This window comes from Chanodichthys erythropterus, chromosome 10 (genome assembly GCF_024489055.1).
Source record: "Chanodichthys erythropterus isolate Z2021 chromosome 10, ASM2448905v1, whole genome shotgun sequence".
Classification (NCBI taxonomy): Eukaryota; Metazoa; Chordata; class Actinopteri; order Cypriniformes; family Xenocyprididae; genus Chanodichthys; species Chanodichthys erythropterus.
The window spans coordinates 18,880,938-18,901,688 of record NC_090230.1 but is presented as its reverse complement, the minus strand read 5'-3'; the positions used below and the strand labels follow the sequence as shown (position 1 = coordinate 18,901,688).

Genomic DNA, 20,751 nt, shown 5'->3' with positions numbered 1-20,751 from the left:
ACGCAGTGACTGCGTCGATTGCGAAACAATCATGTGATATTACTTACGAAATGATGAAATTGCTAAAAAGATTGTAAATAACACTAAATATGGCAAATAACTCATTTAATCAATGATATTACATTAATAATTCATGTGTTTTACACTTTTAAATCTGACAGGAGTTAAATAAGCCCACGGACGCAAGTTTTTCCTCAAGAAATCAACGTTGACTTTCTCAAAGTATATATAAAAACAACATTAAAGACACATGGGTTTGATCTGTTGCACACAGTTTATTTAACAATATGGTATATAAGTAAGAAATAAGTTTTTCAACCAGTTTATACAGTGATTTCATTCTCTCTTCCTTATATTTATAGTACTTTGCTTAATAACTTGCTTGATTTACATTAAGGGAAAAAGTAGAGCCCCTGTTCAAGTTTGTGTGAGAGGAATGAGGGTCAATACCAGAATCCATACTGCTCTTGATCAAGCACTTGATCACCCATTCCCTCCCGCTCAGCTTAGGGGCCCCTCTCTCTCCCTCCTTCTCTCTCTCTCTCTCTTTCTAGCTCTCTTTACATTTATATATCTGTATAACAAAATTAGGACAAAAAGCAACAATTTTCTACATCTGCAAGACAGAACCTCTGGATCCAGGCCAGTGAGATGTTGTAAATGTGTACATGTCCTCTTGGATTCGGTGTTGTATTGTCTGAGCGATGCACATTTGTGTCTGCATACATGCGTATGCACAGTTCCTATCAATACAAACAAATAGTTCTCCTCATACAAACTTCACAATGAGGAAAGGAGGAAACGCCTCCGAATGCATGTCTGAAAAAAAACAAAAATAATAATAATAATAAAAAAAACAAAAAAATGGTACAACACTAGAATACAATCGCCAAGAAGGATGACAGACAGAGCGGAGAAACCCTGACCTAAACTCCCAGACAAAATATTTTACAGTCTTCCAACACAAAAATGCTGTAAAGTTAGATAAGGTACAAAACAAAAGGTATGAATATTATAATGAAGTTTCGTAATTTTCTTAAAAAAAAGAAAAGGCATGAAACCAGACCCCCCCGCCCCAAAACAAAAACATTAACCTGTAAAACAAAACATTGACCACACATGGGTCTAAACTGAACAAAAAATATATTCTTTGTGATTTATATTTCTTTTAAACAACAATTTTCAAATCCCTCTTAAAAGGAAGAAATCAGTCTTTTGTTTTTAGGAAACATCAACATTCCCTATTCCTTGTCGACATAAATTTTTTTTTTTTCATACATTTCTTCAAACTTTTTACATGTCAGTACAAAAAAATTTGAGAATATTAGAGAAAAACCAACAGAGCCACAAAAAAGAGGAATGGGGAGACTATGGTGGGTGGAGTCTCCCATTAAACGCTACAATCCCTCCACAAATTTCTCCAGCGTGTCTCCCGTTGTGTCTCCCACCATACCTAAGTCACTGGGCAGCCCTCCGCGGTTGGGCGTGTTAAGCTGCGGGAGCATTGCACTCTGCTCAGGTGTGCCCAGGTGTCCCTGCTCCATGGAGCCAGGCATGGGTGTCGTCAGACCAGGGTGTGGTGATCCTGTGTGAGGCGGCACATGCTGCGGTGATGGCTGTGGCTGAACCTGTGGGGAAGGACTGGAATGTGGAGGAAGTTGCCGCGATGGAGGTCTAGGCGACTGTACGGGAGCCGGTGAGCACACCTGATTACTGAGTGCATTAGCCATGGGCTGGCCGGGTAGGTGCGCACCTTGCGGCTGACCGGAAAGCAGGTGAGCTTGTGGGCTCATGGGACTTGGTTGCGCTGGTGAGCCCATTGGAGGCTTGAGGACGACCTGCTGCTGCGGAAGCTGCTGCTGCTGCTGTTGCTGGAGCATGCGTTGGTGCAGGAGGTTGGGTGAGCCGTCCATTCCCAGCCCCGCCTGCCCCATCTGGGCCATGGGGGGTAGCTGGCCCATGGGTCCACCTGCTCCCTGCATGACCAACTGCTGCTGCTGCATTCGAAGTTGCGTGTAGTTGGTAGCAGTCCCTTGTGTCTGCGGGAACTGGCCATGTGCCTGCGGCATCACTCCCTGCTGCTGCTGCTGCTGTTGTTGTTGTTGTTGTTGTTGTTGTTGCTGCTGGTGTCGCAAAAGCTGGCGGCGGTACATTTCCTGCAGCTGCGGGTTGTTGGCGTGCGCAGGGTTCATAAGCTGATTCTGCGGTCCAAGAGCTGCCATGCCTTGTGGTGTGGGCTGCTGCTGTTGCTGCTGGGGTGCCATGCCAGGTCGCGGCACTCCCTGCATGGCTGCCATGTTCTGCATCGTTGGCTGTGCTGCATGCATGCCCTGTTGCGGTTGTTGCTGCTGCGGCTGGTTGGCGTGGTACTTCGCAGTCCTCTGTTTGATAAAGGCGGCCATGAGTTGCGGGTTCGATTTGAGGATGTTCAACACCTGCTGTTGTTGTTGGGGCGAGCTGGGTGATTTGAGGGTGCGTAGCAGGTCCTGCAAGGCATTGGGGGCGATGGCTCCGGGTCTCTGGGGTGCTTGCGGTCGTGGACCCTGTGTGGGTACCATCATGCGCGGCTGTTGCGTTTGTTGGGGCATCGTGGGTCTCTGCATAGGCATAGTCTGCTGAGGGCCCTGTGCAGTCTGTTGCGGAGCAACCTGCTGCTGAGCCACTTGCATGCCTGGCTGAGGGCCTCCAGTCCACTGTCCTTGTGGCATGGGCTGCATGACCTGCTGTCCGCGTGGTCCAACAAGCTGCATGGGCGGCTGCATGGGGCCTGGCATGCGTGGCTGCTGGTGGTTCATGGGAAGGCCGTTCATGGTCATGCGATAGTTCTGGTTGTGTTGAGCCTGTGCAACCATCTCTATATGTCGTGCCATTTTGACCGCCATAGGCGGAGGCTGCTGCTGAGGAGGCTGTTGCGGAGGTGGCTGCTGCTGGGGAGGTTGCGGGAGCGGAGACTGCTGCTGGTGTAGTGGGGAAGCCTGTGGACCAGGTTTGCCTTGTGAAGCTGGAGTAGGGGGTTGTCCATTTCGGGGTGCACTGGGATAGGTCGGAGACATGACGCCTGCATTGGGCGTAGCTGGCTGGTTGGACAGCGGCTGCGGCGTTTGAGGGGTGTTGGGTTGCTGATGCGAGGTGGGTGTGCTGGGGGCTGTTGACGCAGGTGGTGACGGCAGGCTCTGAGGCATGGCTCGGCCCTGCATAGTGGCCATGCGTCTCCGCATCATCTGCGCCTGCTGCAGCCTGTGTTGCAGCTGCTGCTGACGCAGTTTGTGCTTGATATTGAGGCAGAAGGGCACGGGGCACTTGTTCTCCTGGCAGTGCTTGGCATGATAGCAGCAGAGTGCAATGAGCTGCTTGCACACCGGACAACCACCGTTTGTCTTGCGCTTGCAGCCCTTAGTGTGCTGCACCACACGCTTCATCTTCTGGCAAGATGGCAGGGAGCAGTTGGCGTTGCGGCACTGGCAGGCATGCACCAGAGACTGGATGCAACGCTGGATGCTCAGACGCCGACTCTCCTGAGGACTCTTGGATGCCTCGCCGCTTTGGCTGTTGCTGTCATCGTCCAGACCCAGACCCCACTTAACCATCTGGTGCTCATGGCCCTTAGTGTTGTAGCAACTAATGCACAGGTCAAAGTCCTGAGGAAAGATGACAGGAATATAAATGAGATGTCAGGAATATAAAAAGTCTTCTCATTATAAGAAGTCAAATAATAGTTAAGATGCATTAACAACAAATGGACAAAAAAAGATGTGTTTACACTACAGGCAGAATAGTAGCTTTCAGATATCACACTCCCAAGAGGTTTCTTTCTTTTGACTCCAATCAAAATAAAACCGATAAACACACCCATCCAATACTGATAATCAAGGACAGCTGTAGCGTGTTAAAGAAGCCTCTGGATCTTACCTCACAGACAGTACAGTGCCAACGTGTCTCGACATGGTGTTTACATTCATTGCAGGTGTAGACAAAGCGGTCCTGGCCTTGGTTGTGCAATTCCACCAGCATGCACATGGTGCTCCACTTGCAGCGCCGCAAAGAGCTGAACTCCCAGTGCTTATCCCGTGCTAACGTCAAGAAGGCGTCCCTTCCATCCATTAAGTCGCAGGCCAGCGGGGGATCGGGGTCAATGATGGGTAGTAATGAGTTGACCATGGGCCCAGAGTGCAGATGGATTACAAAAAACACCTGCGAGAACAGGTAGGAACAGGTAAGAGGTTTCTTCAAGTTATTCCTAAGAAAAACATTTGGCTTACATGCATATCAAAAGCTGACATTCAAAACATTGAAGAACTTGAAGTTAAACAAAGCACATGAATTATGCAATGCCTCAGAGAGCAGGTTAACAATCAGATGAAGAACATATAGTAGACCTCTTTGTGTTTCTCCATTGTGGCATAGAGTTTCTGAGAAAGGTCATTGGCTACATTCGGCATCCCAGGTTTCTTTTTATTAGCTCGGCTCACACTGCTTTTATTCTTATTTGTTTTCTTATTGTTCTTCTTCTTCGCATTCTTGCTGTCCCCTGGTGTGCCCTGTTAGAAAGGATGAAAATGTCAGGATGTCTAAATATAATGTTTCGGGTTTATAAAACAACAGGAATAACAAGCATTTACAGGGTATAAAAAAAAAAAAAAATTTATATATATATATATATTTATATATTTATATATATATATATATATATATTATATATATATATATATATATATAAATAAAAAGGCTTCTCTCATTCACCTCCGGAGTTTCACAAGCAGCCGTGTTTTCTTCTTTTTTCCTCTCCTCTTCCTCTTGTTCCAACTCCTTGATGCTCTCCTCCAGCACATTGGGCCAAAAATCACCCTCAAAATATGGAAGTTCGTTTGCACTTGTCAAACGGTCCTCTGTGGCTTGCTTAAAGATGTCCTATCAAATACAAACACCTTTTATTTATACCATACACTCTGGTACTTGATGGCATAAACACAATCATACACTGATTTGTAAAATAGAAAAAGATTTATTAAAGTTTTTAAAAGATCATAAGGTCTCTGCTCTACCTTGTAGTCGTGCAGTATCCGCTCAGCAAAGGCCTTGTCCAGCATTTTGCGGTACCACTCTTGCAAGCGCTTGGGTTTTGGGATTTTCTGGTCGGCAGGGTGACAGTGGAAGATATAGTCATCACCTTCACTAGGTGGACATGCCCAGATGTGCGCTGTAACGTATCTAGAGTGGAAATGTTCAAAGTTCAGGGCATGAATGGCAACTGTATTTGCTGGGATTTGAGGAAAAAGTTTATGCTGAAACCTACCCTAGCTTCTTGACGTATTCCAAATAGCCAATGAGAATTTCGTGATAGACTGCTGTTCTCAGCAAGCGAGGTCTGAAGAAGTGAATACTATCAAGGTACGATATGTATACCCGTCTAGGTAGATAAAAAAAAAAAAAAGAAGACAAAGAGAGACTTTTAAGTTCACTGCATGCTGAGCACTATAAGCATTACCGTAAGCATCTGTTTTTTTACTAAAGAACTCAGGTAAGAGTTTACCTGGTGTTAGGGAAAGGGCAATCAGAGCTGTACTCTTGAACGTGCATGCCGAAGAAACACACGTCCACTCCGTCTATCTCCTCAAAGGCGAAAAGTGCTTTGGTTCTGTAGGGGAAGCTCTCGCTCATCTCTCCTGTGTCTACAAACCTGAAACGAAGCAGGGGATAAAACCACCTTTAACTTTTAAAAGAATAAACATTAACATGCCACTACAGCATCAAGATTTTGATTAATGAACCAATATTGAAATAGGTGAAACTTTGATCAGGCAAACAAGCCTTTCACAAGATTTTTTTTCTTTACACAACATGGCATATACACACAGCAACCAGAACAGCTTTTTGGTTAGGCTTCCAATCTTGCCCTCTGAAAGGTCATCTGAAGGCTAAAACACCATATTATGAGATTGGCTAACAGGAAAATAAAAGGTAAGCAAAGGTTAAGTTTACCTGGCCTTCATGCCAGGTTTGACCTCCACCGTTTTGTCTGAACTGGCTACAACTCGCACAAACACCTCTCCAGCTTCCGGATGATTCTGTCTCTTCAAGTACTTGTTCACCCGATCCTCTATGTACGTGCCTAACCGCGTTGTCTGCAACCCTGAATCAAAGATGGCAACATTTAGCACAAAAACAATTTTAAAGGGATAGTTTTTAATGATACCTGAAAGATTTCATCCTCAGAAAACTCAATTAATTTGGATTACTTTTACAATGTCTTTATAAAATGTTTAAAAATTGTCAGTTTTGGTTGCATGGACTTCAAAAGGAGGAATAGTAATCTCTCAGGTTTCATTAAAATATCTATATCTGTGCTTCAAAGATGAAAGAAAGCCTTATGGTTTGGAATGACACAATGGTGAGTAATTTATGACAGGATTTTTTAATTTTTCATGGGGTGAACAATTCATTTAACATTAATGCATCACATGAACAGACATTACTTACTTTTTGCAGAAAACTTGTTCTCTTTTCTCGACTTTCCACTCTTTTTCAAACAGTTATCACAGATGAAACTGCAGAGAGAAACGCTCATTAGTGTCGATTTACCGCATCGTGTCCAGAATCGATATCAAAGCAACACTGTTCGCTCTGAGGTGCTTTCAAACTCACCCAGAGGGCCAGATAACATCATAATGCAGGACACATATCTGATGCATCTTCCGCCCACAATCTTTACATTCAACAAACCTGAGAAGAGGAAAATTGATTAATGGGAGATATAACATGTTCACAAGTTCTGTATACTGGCAGGTTTTACTTGTCTGAATGTGTAGACACTAACTGCAAGTGCAGGTCGTTAAGATGAAACACATCATTCAGCTACTTTTCCTCCAGTTCTTACGCACTTGCAAGCAGGCCAATGCAACTGCGCCTTTGTAGGAGGTGTGGACTTGGACAACTTTAGGATAATACTGATACTGACACTTATGTTTGTGTGGTGGGAGTGTCTGTATGCCCTATGTTGGTTACAGCAGGGGGCGCCACTCAGCAGAAACCATGTGGTGTAACGAGTCCAGAACAGACAACTGTACATGGCCATACTATTAGAGCTTGTGCTACTTGATAGTGCATTGATTGCTGCCACGTAGAATTCTGGGAAACAAAATTTAGCATTTACTTACGGCTCAGGATCTAACGTGTCATTCTTCTTCCTTTCAAACTGGTCTTTAGAGATCATGCTGCATACAAAGAAGATCAAATATCAGATTTGTTGAACATTTAAAACATATTTTAAAGGTTTAAGTATATTATGAAATGGAAAAAAATGAATAATTCTTTATTATTTTGAACTCAAGTAATTCAATAATCCATAAAATCTTTGCGAACAATCACTTACGTCTGTGGCTGAGCAGGATCATCTCCAAGCGTCACGCTGTCACCCTGAATCTCATTGAAGCACTTTTCACAGAAATGATACCTATACAGTCACAATAAACACAAGTTGAGTCATGAATCACTTCAGGAATTACATGGAGGTGCACAAGCACACACAAGAGTGATTTATTTATTTATTAACATGGATAGAATATCAAATGTAACGTGAATGCTTCCAAGAGTTAAAAGAGAAACGTTAATACCAGGATGTTTATAACTAAGAATAAGGAGAAATTCTGCCGAATGCTGACATAGAAAAGAGACCAAATTGTGAGTGCATAAGCGAGCGAGTGTGGCTGTGTCCGTTTGCCAATCAGCTTATTTAGAGGTGCTGCAGTGACATGCTCTGTGCTGCAGGGGGCATAAGGGAGCCTGTTATGAGTAATTCACTTAAAAAAAAAACAAAAAAAAAACTAATAAATGTGCCAGTGCAAATATTACAACTGCCAATAAATTAGGACTGGCTGGAGACTTCAAGCTGAGAAACCTTGAAGAAAGAGAAAAGGGGGAGGGGGTTGAGAGCGAGTATGCAGTCTGATGTTTAGCAAACACATAGGAACAGGCCTGAGAGTAAACTATGCCAGCGTACATATATCCACACAGAGAGGTTTAATGCCAGTGTCTGATCTGCCCGAATCTCAAATGCAGCTACTGCTCCGTGCCAAACCACACACACACACACACACACACACACACACACACACACACACACACACACACACACACACACACACACACACACACACACACACACACACACACACACACACACACACACACACACACACACACACACCTCTAAAACCAAACCACACCACATGACAGGGAGTGTGTCTGCTTTAACGCAAGCGTCCTCTTAAATGTTTCCCATGGCTGTTGACTACATGAACGTTACCTCAAAGAAGTGTGTCATCTCACCTGTTCTGATAACTGTAGTAAGTGCCATCTCGGGGTATCGTACACAGTTGCTTGCCGTAACAGCACAGCGTCTGAGGAGAAAACTCGTACTGTGGGAGGAAAGAAAAGGAGAGTTTAGAAACATGACTGGACAATGCTGTTCATGTCAAGTTTGTGTAATAATGACCAGGAGTCAGTCGAATAGCTAATATCAGAATACTGGAGGTTCTTCAACAGCAGTAGTGAAAATATGACAATTATGGCATTACCGTCGTATTAATATTACTTGCACCACAAAAAAATTAACCAAAGTAGGTTGGCGAAAAATAATTAATAAATAATAGACAAAAAAAATGACAACTGCATAACGTGTAATGTGAAAAACATGCTTAAAAAACCAGGGCATGTCAAAAATGGGATGTGTTAGTCACTTGATTTTTATGCTTCTATAAATCCAAATATTTTGCCTTTTGACATTTTTGCAGTTATTGTTCAATAATATTTTTTCACATTATTACTGATTATTATTATTATAATCTTTGTGGAGAGATTGTTGTATCATTTAATATATGATAATATATTTAATACAAATGTATTACTTTTGTGAAGATATATTGTATAACCATTTATTATGCAATTTATACAAGAATATCTAATACACATTTGCCTGCACATTATTATTATTATTGTGGTGCAATATTATTGTATAACCATATTATGCAATTATATATTCAATATACATTTATTTTCACATTGTTATTATTATTACTATTATTATTGTTGCTGTTGTTGTTATGAAACAATATTATTGTGTAACCATTTATTAAACAATGATATAGTTAATACACATTTACTTACACATTATTTTGTGAAAAGGTATTTTATAACCATTTTTATGAATTACTTTTTATTATACAGCAACCATTTATTAAAAAATCTATTTCATATACATTTTTTCACACATTATTATTACTTTGGTGGAGAGATATTACTGTATAAACATTTATTATACAATAATATACACACATTACATATATTTATTAGCACATTTATTAATAATAATAATAATAATAATAATAATAGTGGAGCAATATAACTGTACCATTTATTAAAAAAAAAAAAAATCAAGCAAAGTCACCTTTATTTATATAGCACATTATACAATACAGATTTTCATAGCAGATTTACATTGATAAACAGGAAAATAACAGAATCAATCATGCAAACAGAGTTCAATTCAGCTCGAACAAGACAACAGTGTTATTGTTCAGCTGATGTCAGTTCAGTATTCAATAAAACATTTATTTGCACATTATTAATACTCATTATTGTTGTTATTATCTTTGTGGAATTAATATGACAAGAGAATCTGAACTGAAAATCAGCGATCATCTCACCTTCCTACCGCAGCAGTAACCGAGGCCCTGCATGACCGGGTCGATCTCCTGCTCGAACACCTCAGCCAGTTTGGAGCAGTACTTGTACACGCGCGATGTCTTCCTGTTGTACAGCCACGCGTTGTTGAACATCAGCCACACGTCGTCTACGTACTGCCAAGGCTCCTGATACTGACCCGTGTCCAGTTTGCGTTTGATAGTGGACAGGTCTATGGGGTTCTTCACGATATCGAAGTAGTCCTTAAAGCAGGAAAGAAAACACCTTCATAGTTCAGTCAAAAATGTAGTTTTTACACTTTGGTATTAATTATAATTTTCCAGTAATTTCCATAATTTTACAATGATGTAAGCGTGTATGTGAGACTCACAGGGATGCCAAGAAGTATTGGGTCCACAGGCTGTCGGAAGGGTAGAGACTCTGGATCCTGTCTGTACAGAGACTCCAGAGTGGGCATCAATGCCTGCCGCAACTCCTCTGGCTTAAAGACTGAGAAGAGAGAGCAGGAAACACAAAAGACAGGGACAGACAAAAGTTTAATGAGGACCAATTTGGGAGTTATTCTCTATATCAGTAAGCACTGAACTTGAGTTTTCTTCCAAGAACGAACACGAAAACAGAAATATTGATTCATACTTTTCCTGCGAGACTGGGATGGTGAAGAGGACGTTGTGCCGTTTGTTCTGCTTTCATCCTCCTCTTTGGTCTCTGTCTTCATGTCCATCTTCTTGTCTTCTGTCTCCATTGGCTCCTGCTTGGTCTCCAACCCCTCTTGCTCCTCCTTTTTTACCAATAGGGAGCCTGTGTCATCCTCCGTCTAACAGAGGCCAGAACAATCATCAGAATCGCACACATTCAACACCAAGTATGGTTTTTCTGAAAGAGTTTCTTATGCTCATCATGACTGTACTTATTTGATAAAAAACAAATACAGCAAAAATGGAAATATTGTGAAATATTATATATTTTTTTTAATTTATTCCAGTCATGTCTGAACTTTTAACATCATTACTTCAGTCTTCAGTGTCACACACATACATACACATATATATACAGTGCTGTAAATGCTGTAATTTTGCATAATTTACAATGCATAATATTAGTATGTAATTAAATGTAATATGCTATGTAATTAAAATTAATTTCAATAAATAAAATTACTGTTAAAAATCACACATTATTTGTTGTTTGTCACATGTAGTAGACCATTTTTGTGCCTGTACAAAACAGTAGACCATTTTTGTGTATATATATATATATATATAAATATAAAAAAACACACCTCCATCTTGGGCTCTGTTTTGACGCTTATGTCGTATTCCTGTTCTTCTGTTTTAGTGTCACTGGGTGGTGCGTCAGGCACGGCATGCTGGGAGTGCATCTCGGCACTGGCTGCTGATGCTGGGGTGGGAACACGGTTTTCACCACTCTGAAAGAGAGAGTATCTGATTTACTGTCTTAAAACTGAAAAATTACTCATATATTTGGCAGATGACACCGTTTAGTTTGATAATACCATGTTCCAAAACCTAGTGAATGGCCTACTGAGGTCAAAGGTGCACCTTTTTCCATAAAGGTTGCAAAATTTCATGGGCAAAAAGGCCCATGGTCAATTGTAAATAGTGCAATGATGCTTGAAGCAGCTTTCTGTTGGTCTACATGCCGAATCTGTGTGAATGACTTGAACCCGTTGCGAAATTTGCATGGGGAAATCTTTTGCCATCTTGTTTTCATCAATAACTATTAAAATGACTGGGGCCACAAAAATTCGCTGATTAACTGCAAATGTTAGCACACAATAAAGGCCGTTACACACCAAGCTAGGCTGTCGAGTGTTCTGCATCATCAGCACTAGTCAGACAGCTGTCGGCAGCTTTTTGGCCAACTGTGCATGTTGAATCTGTAGTGAAGCCTGTCGGTGACAGTGATCACTCTGACTGGCTGTTCTGACTGGTTTAGTGAAGTAGTACACAAAAAGAAAAACAGAAGTTACGAAGCAAGCAAACGATGAAGTCAAGAGGTAAACCAGATTGGCTTTATGTACAGTTTGTATATTTAAAGTCCTAGCTATTCCAGTTTCCCTTTTTGAATAAGCAATAAAACGAATTACGAATAACTACTGCCATCTGCTGATATGGAGTTATTTCGTATCACGCAGGCACAGAATGTACATGCTAGTTGGCCATTGGTTAGTCTTTGCAGTGTTCAAAAGCAACTTTTGGCCTACATGCAGGCAACGTGAGGCGAAACCACAGTCGGCTTTCATAAACCAGGCCAAAGTCATGCAGCAGTTCATGTATCCCAGAATGCATTGCAATAAGCTTATTGAAAAATGTGACCAAAGAGTGCTATAAATTGACAAAAAAAGTGTGTGCATTCTATACTTGTTAGAGCATTGTGCTATTAGCTTAGCAACATGCTGATTTCAAACACTTTTGGAATCAATTGTGATTCGAGTCTCCTATGCGTTTCTTGTAGGGCTGCATGATCAACTGAAATAAGCCTACTAAGCCATATTGTGATTTCAGTTTTATCAAATCACAATGGCTGCTATTTAATTAAATAAATGTGCTTAAATGTGTCAGAGTTAAACGTGGCAAAGTGTTCATTAACAATCTTACCCATCATCTTCCCAAACTTGTACTGTGAAACTAAAGCAGAGTTTCCACCACAGGAACCTTCTAGGGACTTTGGGGTGTGTTTCAACTGCAGGGACCAGGGTCTAAATTAAGTTCCGGGTAAAAATTTCCTCTTCAGAAAGTCCCTGCTCACGAGGCAGTACTATTTCAAAGTTCAGGAACTTCTGGGGGTGGGACTTGGGTGTTGAACATGCTGATTGGTTGAGTTCACACAGTATTTTGACTTTTTGACTCCAAGCAGCAAAAGTTCATTTTAAAAGTGTTGCGGTGTGTGCAGTATGAGTTGTTTGCTATTTGAATCAACAATGGAGTTTAAAAAAATATGACAGATGGACCGACGACGAGGTTCAGGCTTTTTTTAAGCTTATATGCAGAGGACGAAATCCAGCAGGAACTGGAAAGTCACGCAATCCTATGTCATCAGACTAATTTGCCTTATCTTCATAATACTTCAGGCCGTGATGGAAACACTACAGGTCTGAGGGAAAAAAGTTCCTGGGAAAAATTTCCTGGCACAAATTTTTCCAGGTAATTTCAGTGGAAACACAGCTTAAATAAACCAGTTTTCTTAAACAAAAGAGAAGCTTTGAGGGTTCCCTGCAGTTTTCCGCCAAAATAAAAGCTTGATGGCTTTGAAAATGAAGATATTAACAAAGTCGTAAATATTATAATTTTACAGTTATACGGTAAAATAAAATTTAAAAATTATATTTGTAAATATATTTAGTAAATTTTAAAAAATATCACTATAGTAATATTACTTTTGTTTTAATATTTAATTTATTAAAATTATTATTAGAATTAATAATATATTAATATATTTTATATTGATATATATATATATATAATTTTAGTGCCAAATTGTGCAGCCCTACAAACAAGCATCGCAAACCTGGCCTCTCTGAAACAAAACACATTTTAAATTGCCATTTAAAAAAAAAAATAATATAAAAAAAATATTGATTGTTTTCCCAAAATCATGTAGCCCTAGTTTCTTATGAGGTGCAATTTGTGTGGTGCCCAAAGATTGCTGTCCATCATGAATGAGTAGGTTAAAAGGTTTCATTTGGGTCAGGATGCTGCTTGGGCAGCTCACTAGGTTTTGGAACAGTGGCTGGAAGATGGATCTGCGGGGTCTCACCGGTGTTCCAGGGTGCTGCTGAGCAGGGAGGGGCAGCTCCGTCTGGGGCTGCATGTGAGGTGGGGTGCCCTGAGCAGGGGCAGGGGTGGGTGTGGAGGCCTGACTGGGCTGCAGTGCTGCTGGCAGGTTAGTGGTGCTGGCGGTGGCGTTGGGGGGTGGCGTGGCGCGGAGTGGAGCCTGAGGGGGCGCGGGGCAGCCTAGTGAGGGGCCCAAGGGGCCAAGTGCATTCAGGGGGAGGTTAGCGTTCGGCTGCTGCTGGGGAAGGAGAGATCGCACGCACACAAGCAGGGACAAAACATGTTTAGAGGGGACGTCGTCATGCAAAATGAGATTACTTTAGGAACGTGAGTGCATGCGCGCACCTGCGAAACAGCCGCCTGCGCATTGGGCTGACCCATGTTAGCGTTCATGGCATTGGTGTTGGCAGGGAACTGCGGTTGAGCCATGAACGGCGTCTGGTTAGCCGTCTGCGACACCATGTTTCCACTGTGAGCTCCCAGCATGCCTTGTGTTGGGGGCATTCGCGTTGGAGACATATTCATCTGTAAAAAAAAGTGAGAAAGATAGAATGAGATGCGTGTCCATTCAGTAGAAACAACACACTGTTGGAACAACATTCTGGAGGAAGATGTGCAGAAAATATCAAAAGTTTTAATCATTTTATCATCACTGATTTTCCATTTTATACTTTTAATTTTTGGGTCTTATTTTTAATTTGTTATTTTAATCCTTGTGTCAATTGCTTGTTCTAGCCTTTAAAATACTTTGAACTGCATTTTGTTTGTGACATAAATAAAAATGAACTGATTAAAGAAGGAATGGGAAACAAGAAATGGAGACTGACCGTAGGGACTTGGTTCATGTTGATCTGTTGATGGTTTATCGGAGAAGCGGCACGTGCTGCCATGGGAGCCTGAGACATCGGCACATTGGGCATTGCACTGAATGGATTCACTGAATGGAATAGAAAATACATCACACAAGATTGATTACACAGAAATTTTTGTTTAGAGTTGAGAAAACAAATGTGTTTCCCAGACATGATTTGTGGCGAGGGGACTGGCAAGTACCTTGAGACACCTGCATGCGATTGATGATTTGATTTGGCACATTAGGCATAGGCACGGGTCCATCTGAAGAGAGGGGTGAGACAAAATGAGTGTTTTGTGTGTGTTTTTAACTTCAGGTTGTGTTCAGGTTATTTTGACCCAAAGAGGTTTTTTTCTCTTGACAATACTAATTAGTGTCATCATATTGGACTAAAACCTAATGACTTTGATCACATAGGGTATAATGACTTCCCAAATAATTGTTTGTACTTTTTTAACTTTGGAAGTTATTGATCATAGGCCTCATTAATCTGAGCTTATGCACCTTAGTTTTCTTCAGGTGAATAAGCTTGAGTGAACTTGTATCACTCAAACACGGAGGCGCATAAGCTCAGATCAATAGAGTCCAACAATCGGTTCAGGAAGTAAAAACTCCATTCATTTTTTCCGGAGAAATTGATTTTAAACAATAACTTATAAACCTTTAAAGACAGCCTTACAGTGAGCTACAAGGTTGTTAATCGATTTGCTTCTGTTGAAGCTGTCAGTCTGTATTAAATCAACTTAGTTTTAAGAGCAGAATTTGTGGTGAAAAACAACATTACTCATGATAATGTACAGAAAATTAGGTAACATTTAGTGTTTCCTAAAGTTTCATTTGTTAACATTAGTTAACTACATTAGTTGACATGAACTAACAATGAAAAATATTTCTCAAGTATTTATTAATTTTAGTTAAATGTTAATCTTAATATTTATTAATACATTATTAAATACATTACAAAGGTTTTATCAGATAACATTAGTTAATAAACCTGAACTAACATGAACTAACAAAGAACAGTCATATTTTTAACAACTACTGTTAACAAAGATGAATAAGTACTACAACTTATGTACTGCACACTGTTAGGTTAGTTAATTAGTTAATGAACACTGACTAATGGAACCTTATTGTAAAGTGTTAATCATATCAGAGTCGAAACAATACAAAATGCACCAAAATGTAGTTAGTTCCGCCCACTCCCATGAATCACTGTAAATGACGTAATCGTGTTGATCTACCAACGCTCTCATACTTAATATTTTAATATTTGAATATATGTGCATATTTTGCAATAAACTTAAAATATACTGTTTTATATAAATCAAAATTTTTTAAATCATAAATTTTATATTTCTCCATTGTTTTTAATTTGATGATGTTCTCAATTCTTCGATTCGATTTGTAGCTCTTTCCATCACTAAAGTACATTTATACCTTTGTATTTTTGTCAGATTTTCAAATTCTCTTTCGCTTCAAATCAAAGTTTGTAATGTTACGATTGACTGCATAGCTGGTTGACTTGGTTCATCGCTTATAATGCTTAATGAAGACTTTTCTGAAATCCCTATGGAAGAAATTAATGGAAAAAATACTTCCGGAACCAGCGCTGCTGAAAAAGTCGGCAGGAACCGTTGCACTCTATAAGCTCAAATCAATCAGTTCCAAAAAGAAATATAAAAACTGCTAATTGAAAGAAAACAAGCCGATTTAAAGATCCCATCCAATATTTGGTGAAAGTACAGCAATAATGAGAGATTTAGGGTTACAGGACTCACTCTGTGGCCGAGGTCCCATGACATTAGGCTGGTTGAGGGCCGGTGGCTGTTGTCCTGCTGCAGTCATGGGTGTCTGGTTAATAATCTGCTTCTGTAATCGAGACCTTCTCTTCTCCTCCAGTTCTTTCTGGATCTTATAGATCTTCTCCGCCAGAAAGTGATAGTACTCGTCCTATACAACACACACAGACTACATTATTAAAATCAACATAACCGGCACTGAAGAATTTCACTTTACACACTTTATTGGCCTTAAGGGTGAAGTGTAAGCTTGACTGTGGTTTGTGCTCACCCTGCTGTTGGCAGACTCGTACATATCCCCTTCCACTTTTCGTGCGTACGCCACCAGGTTCTCCATACGGCGGTCCTTCAGGGCGGCAGGGTCTGGTGTAGGGAAGATGGCCTGCACACTAAAACACAGAGAGCAAAACTAAGTTTTTTCTACGTTTAAGCTACTTATTACAAAGAACAATCCCCGTGGATCAGCTGGACATTAATTCAAAATATACATTATATCTTAAATGATACAACACGGGGGTGTCCAATTCTGTTCCTGGAGGGCCACTGTCCTGCAGAGTTCAGCTCCAACCCCAATTAAACATGCCTGAACCAGCTAATCAAGGTCTTACTAGGCATACCAGAAACTTCCAGACAGGCGTTTTGAAGCAAATTGGAGCTAAACTCTGCATGGTAGTGGCCCTCCAGGACAGAGTTTGGACACCCCTGATATAACACAAGTCTTAATTTTATTTTCACTTTAAGAGGTCTTAAATTTGGTGATGAAAAGCAGGAATCGCAATACGGCTGTTTTTGATTATTAAACTTTAAAAGGCAAGGATTTTATTAAATAATTATGAGTGCTGCACATTTCAAAGTGAAAATGCAGTGCTGTTGCGCGTTCCACAGGCTAGAGGTTTCAGAGAACACACTTATGATCTACTGTTGATGAATTATGACATTGTTTACTTTATGGTGTTTGTACTGTAATATGTTTTAGATGGTTGTAAGAGTGCATATTTTATTCTCAATCATGTTTAAAAGGAGCAGCTGGAAGTAATAAACATTTCAAAATAAAAGTCCCCGTGTAAAAGTTCTATATTATGAAGAACCTATTTTTTTCTGGTTATTAATATCATTTTGGTTACAAAATATCCAATGTTTAGAACATACATTACTCCATAATTGTAAATAAATAAAAGCAGAAATATGTAAAAACCTAGCATACTTTTTATATTCAAATAAATTCAATAATTTTGAATTTATTTGTCTCCTTGTATCCAATTTTTTAAGAAAAAACAAATCAATTATTTAAAAAATTGTCACTGTGCAATTACGTTATGCGCTCCTAATTTTTAACATTTTCAACATTGATAATAATCATAAATGTTTGAGCAGCAAATCAGCATATTAGAATGATTTCTGAAGGACTGGAATAATGATGCTGAAAATTCAGAAAATGTAAAACAATTAGTTTAAATTGAAATGATATTTTTACTGCTTTTTTAATCAAATAAATTCAGCCTTGATGAGCAAAACAACTTAAAATATTTATAAAATATAAATAGTTTAAGAGCAGGTATTACTAACAGTTTGTGTACAAGGTGGTTGCGGAGGTCCTGAGTGACATGCTCGTGCCAGGCTTTCCTCACACCGGTGGCTGACAGAGGGGCCGCTGTGGGCAGGTTACCCATGCTGCCTACTGTAGAGCCGTCCGGCATCAGCTGACTGAATGAGGGGAATCAAGAGAAACTTAGTTAGAAAACTGATTTAAAATGCCAATTTTAACAATTAAGAGCTGGGCATGTGTTTTGGTTGGTGTATGTCCATGTCATACTTGTTAGGGTTAAGGGTTGACGACATGGTGCCATCTGGGAGTAGCTTAGCCTGTTCTGATGTCGGTACGCCGATTGGGTTCATCTGACCACCTGGACAAAAAAAAAAAAAAAAAAAAAAAAAAAAAAAAAAATTATAAACATACACAAAAAAACAAACATTTAACAATTAAAAAAAAGAATATAAATAAAATATAAACTCACTATATATAGTTTATATATATTTTATAAACAAAATTCATACATAATATACATTTACGTGTTTTTATTTATTATAAAATTTCATGTTTATAAACACACACACTAACAAATAAATAAATATACATAAAATATAAACTCATACTAACATATACATAGCTTAGATACATCATTTATATAAACAAAATGTATTTATTATTAAATAAATACATGTTTATTTTTATTCTTTATACATATATATTAAAAATAACATTTAATAAAAATATTCAATTATAATAAAAATATAGAAATATAAAACATTTCTTTAATAGTTTAATAAATATCATTTAAAATATCAATTATTATTATGATTATATTAAGTTTTTACCAAGCGCATTGATGGGTCTCATCTGCTGCTGGTGCTGGGTCTGTGCAGTCGGCTGCCCGGGGCCCTGCGTCTGTGCAGGGGACTGGGTCTGTGTGGGGGTCTGGTTGCTGTAGGGTAGGCCAAGGGCATCATATGCCCGCTTCATGGAGCTGGGGTCGAAGGGCGTGGAGCTGGGTAGCGTGGGCGTTGTCTGCTGCCCCGTGCCGACGGACCCGATGGGGGTTTGCAGACCAGCGTTGGGGGGACTCAACATTGCTGTAATGCAGGAATGAGATGTTAGAGACCTTCTAGGAAGACGACATTTGCATATTTCAAACAAGATATGCGTGAGATTTTGTGTCTGATTCTGCTTAAACATTTGGCAGAATCTGTCCATCAAAACAAAAAGCAAAAAAAGTTCAAAACCTGCCAAACAGCCATCTGGAAGAAAACATTATTTGTGGAAAAAAAAACAAAAAAAAACAAAACAGGGGAAGTAGAAAGGGAGGGGGTTCGAGACGCCATTTGCATGAGGAAGAAATAGCACAGCGCGGAGTCTCTAACATGTAAATCCCCCAGTGCAAAAACAAACACTTTAGTTGCCTCGCACTCTCAGAGTCATGATGAGAGACGCTTGGCAGAGGGAGAGGCAGTTTGCAGGTTTGTTGGAGCTGTAACAGCATGAGATTTTAATGAGTCACCGCTCAGCCAGCGGGGCGGCACGATTCTCCTCATCTTTCGAGCCCCTCCCCCTCAGCTGAACGACTCCGCAAACATACACGGGTCGCATAAAACATTCATGCACTTGCAGCTACTGAACTACAATGACGCCTTTCCTTACAGAATCCAACTGAATAACTATATATCCAGAAAATAACATGCAACTGAATTTGTTTCTTACTTTAAAAACATTTTTATCTAAAGGTTTATGCATAAATGCATGATTTGAGGACAAATATAAACAGTGATTACATATTAACTTTTTTGGTTACAGATTATTTTAAGGTGTCCATGTTACAGTGCAACTACACATTTAAGTACTGAGTAATTAACTACATGTACTTACTATAGGGTTAGGGATCGGATTAGTTGTATGTAATTATGATAATATATAGCTACTACTATGGTAGCTACATGTAACGTAACAAGTACACTAAAATAACGTGTTACTCTATTTTCAATGATACTGTTTAAAAGAAGTGCACTTAATTGTATTGAATGTGCTCTTGTAGTGTACTTCAGATCTTAAAAGAATATTTAAAAAAAAAGGATTAGTTTATCAAAAAATGAAAATTCTGTCATTAATTACTCACCCTCATGTCGTTCCAAACCTGCAAGACATTCGTTCATATTCGGAAAACAAATTAAGATCTTTTTGATGAAATCTGAGAGCTTTTTGTCCCTCCATAGACAGCCTACGCAACTACCATTTTCAAGCCCCAGAAAGGTAGTAAAGACATCATTAAAGTAATCCATGTGACTCCAGTGGTTTAACCTCAATTGTATGTGTAAAAAACATATTTACTAAATATTAATCTCCAATGCTTGTTCACGAGAGCAACACGACACATGCGTGTTGTGTTGAGGCGAAAGCAGATGTTGTTGCGTGAACGTACGTTGGAGACTCATATTTTGTAAATAAATTGGGAAAATATGTTTTTTGTGCAAACAAAGAACTCACGTCATTTCATAAAATTTAGATTAAACCTCTGGAGTCACATGGAGTACTTAAATGATGTCTTTACTACCTTTCTGGGGCTTGAAAGTGGTAGTTGTGTAGGCTGTCAGTGGAGGGACAGAAATCTCTCAGATTATTAAAAAGATTTTCATTTGTGTTCCAAAGATAAACGAATATCTTATGGATTTGGAATGACATGAGTGTGAGTAAATGACAGAATTTTCACTTTTGGGTGAACTAAAACTTTTATATTCTTTTAAAGTACACCACATCTGTAATAAATACTATTTTTAAAAATATGCTAAATTGTCCTTTTTCACATGGGCATCACAGGATGCTCATCAAGTTTTTTGAGAGAACATTCAAAGAATGCAAAGCTGGAATCTAAACAAATCTAATTTAAAGAAGCTCAAATGTAAGGCAGTTCTGAATTGTTTTCATCAGTGTATATTTCATCAGTTATGATTCTCATGCTTTTATAGACGCTATAAATACAATTATAATACATGATTAGTGTTGTAATATAAATATATTTAATAAATAATTATTAATATAAAATAGGGAAAT

General features: G+C 39.4%; 1 protein-coding gene across 4 annotated transcripts in view; it reads right to left on the bottom strand.

Annotated features, from left to right (window-relative positions):
• Positions 1-164: 164 nt before the first annotated feature.
• Positions 165-20,751, bottom strand: part of crebbpa (CREB binding protein a) — a 48,716-nt gene continuing 28,129 nt past the window's right edge. Inside the window, exons 6-31 of one of the 4 annotated variants that reach the window (XM_067396368.1) lie at positions 18,528-18,782; positions 17,965-18,055; positions 17,718-17,855; positions 16,423-16,540; positions 16,131-16,302; positions 14,550-14,612; positions 14,324-14,433; positions 13,842-14,021; positions 13,480-13,734; positions 10,982-11,128; positions 10,336-10,516; positions 10,070-10,188; positions 9,702-9,941; positions 8,326-8,414; positions 7,370-7,450; positions 7,155-7,211; positions 6,643-6,720; positions 6,478-6,545; positions 5,980-6,130; positions 5,531-5,677; positions 5,294-5,407; positions 5,043-5,208; positions 4,741-4,908; positions 4,377-4,538; positions 3,910-4,191; positions 165-3,638 (exon numbers count right to left, since the gene is read on the bottom strand). In XM_067396368.1, the coding sequence (XP_067252469.1) occupies positions 1,398-3,638; positions 3,910-4,191; positions 4,377-4,538; positions 4,741-4,908; positions 5,043-5,208; positions 5,294-5,407; positions 5,531-5,677; positions 5,980-6,130; positions 6,478-6,545; positions 6,643-6,720; positions 7,155-7,211; positions 7,370-7,450; positions 8,326-8,414; positions 9,702-9,941; positions 10,070-10,188; positions 10,336-10,516; positions 10,982-11,128; positions 13,480-13,734; positions 13,842-14,021; positions 14,324-14,433; positions 14,550-14,612; positions 16,131-16,302; positions 16,423-16,540; positions 17,718-17,855; positions 17,965-18,055; positions 18,528-18,782 (5,873 nt within the window). In that variant the 3' untranslated portion in view covers positions 165-1,397. The remainder of the gene's footprint in view (positions 3,639-3,909; positions 4,192-4,376; positions 4,539-4,740; positions 4,909-5,042; positions 5,209-5,293; positions 5,408-5,530; positions 5,678-5,979; positions 6,131-6,477; positions 6,546-6,642; positions 6,721-7,154; positions 7,212-7,369; positions 7,451-8,325; positions 8,415-9,701; positions 9,942-10,069; positions 10,189-10,335; positions 10,517-10,981; positions 11,129-13,479; positions 13,735-13,841; positions 14,022-14,323; positions 14,434-14,549; positions 14,613-16,130; positions 16,303-16,422; positions 16,541-17,717; positions 17,856-17,964; positions 18,056-18,527; positions 18,783-20,751) is intronic. The other 3 variants (XM_067396370.1, XM_067396372.1, XM_067396371.1) reach the window with 3 other exon arrangements.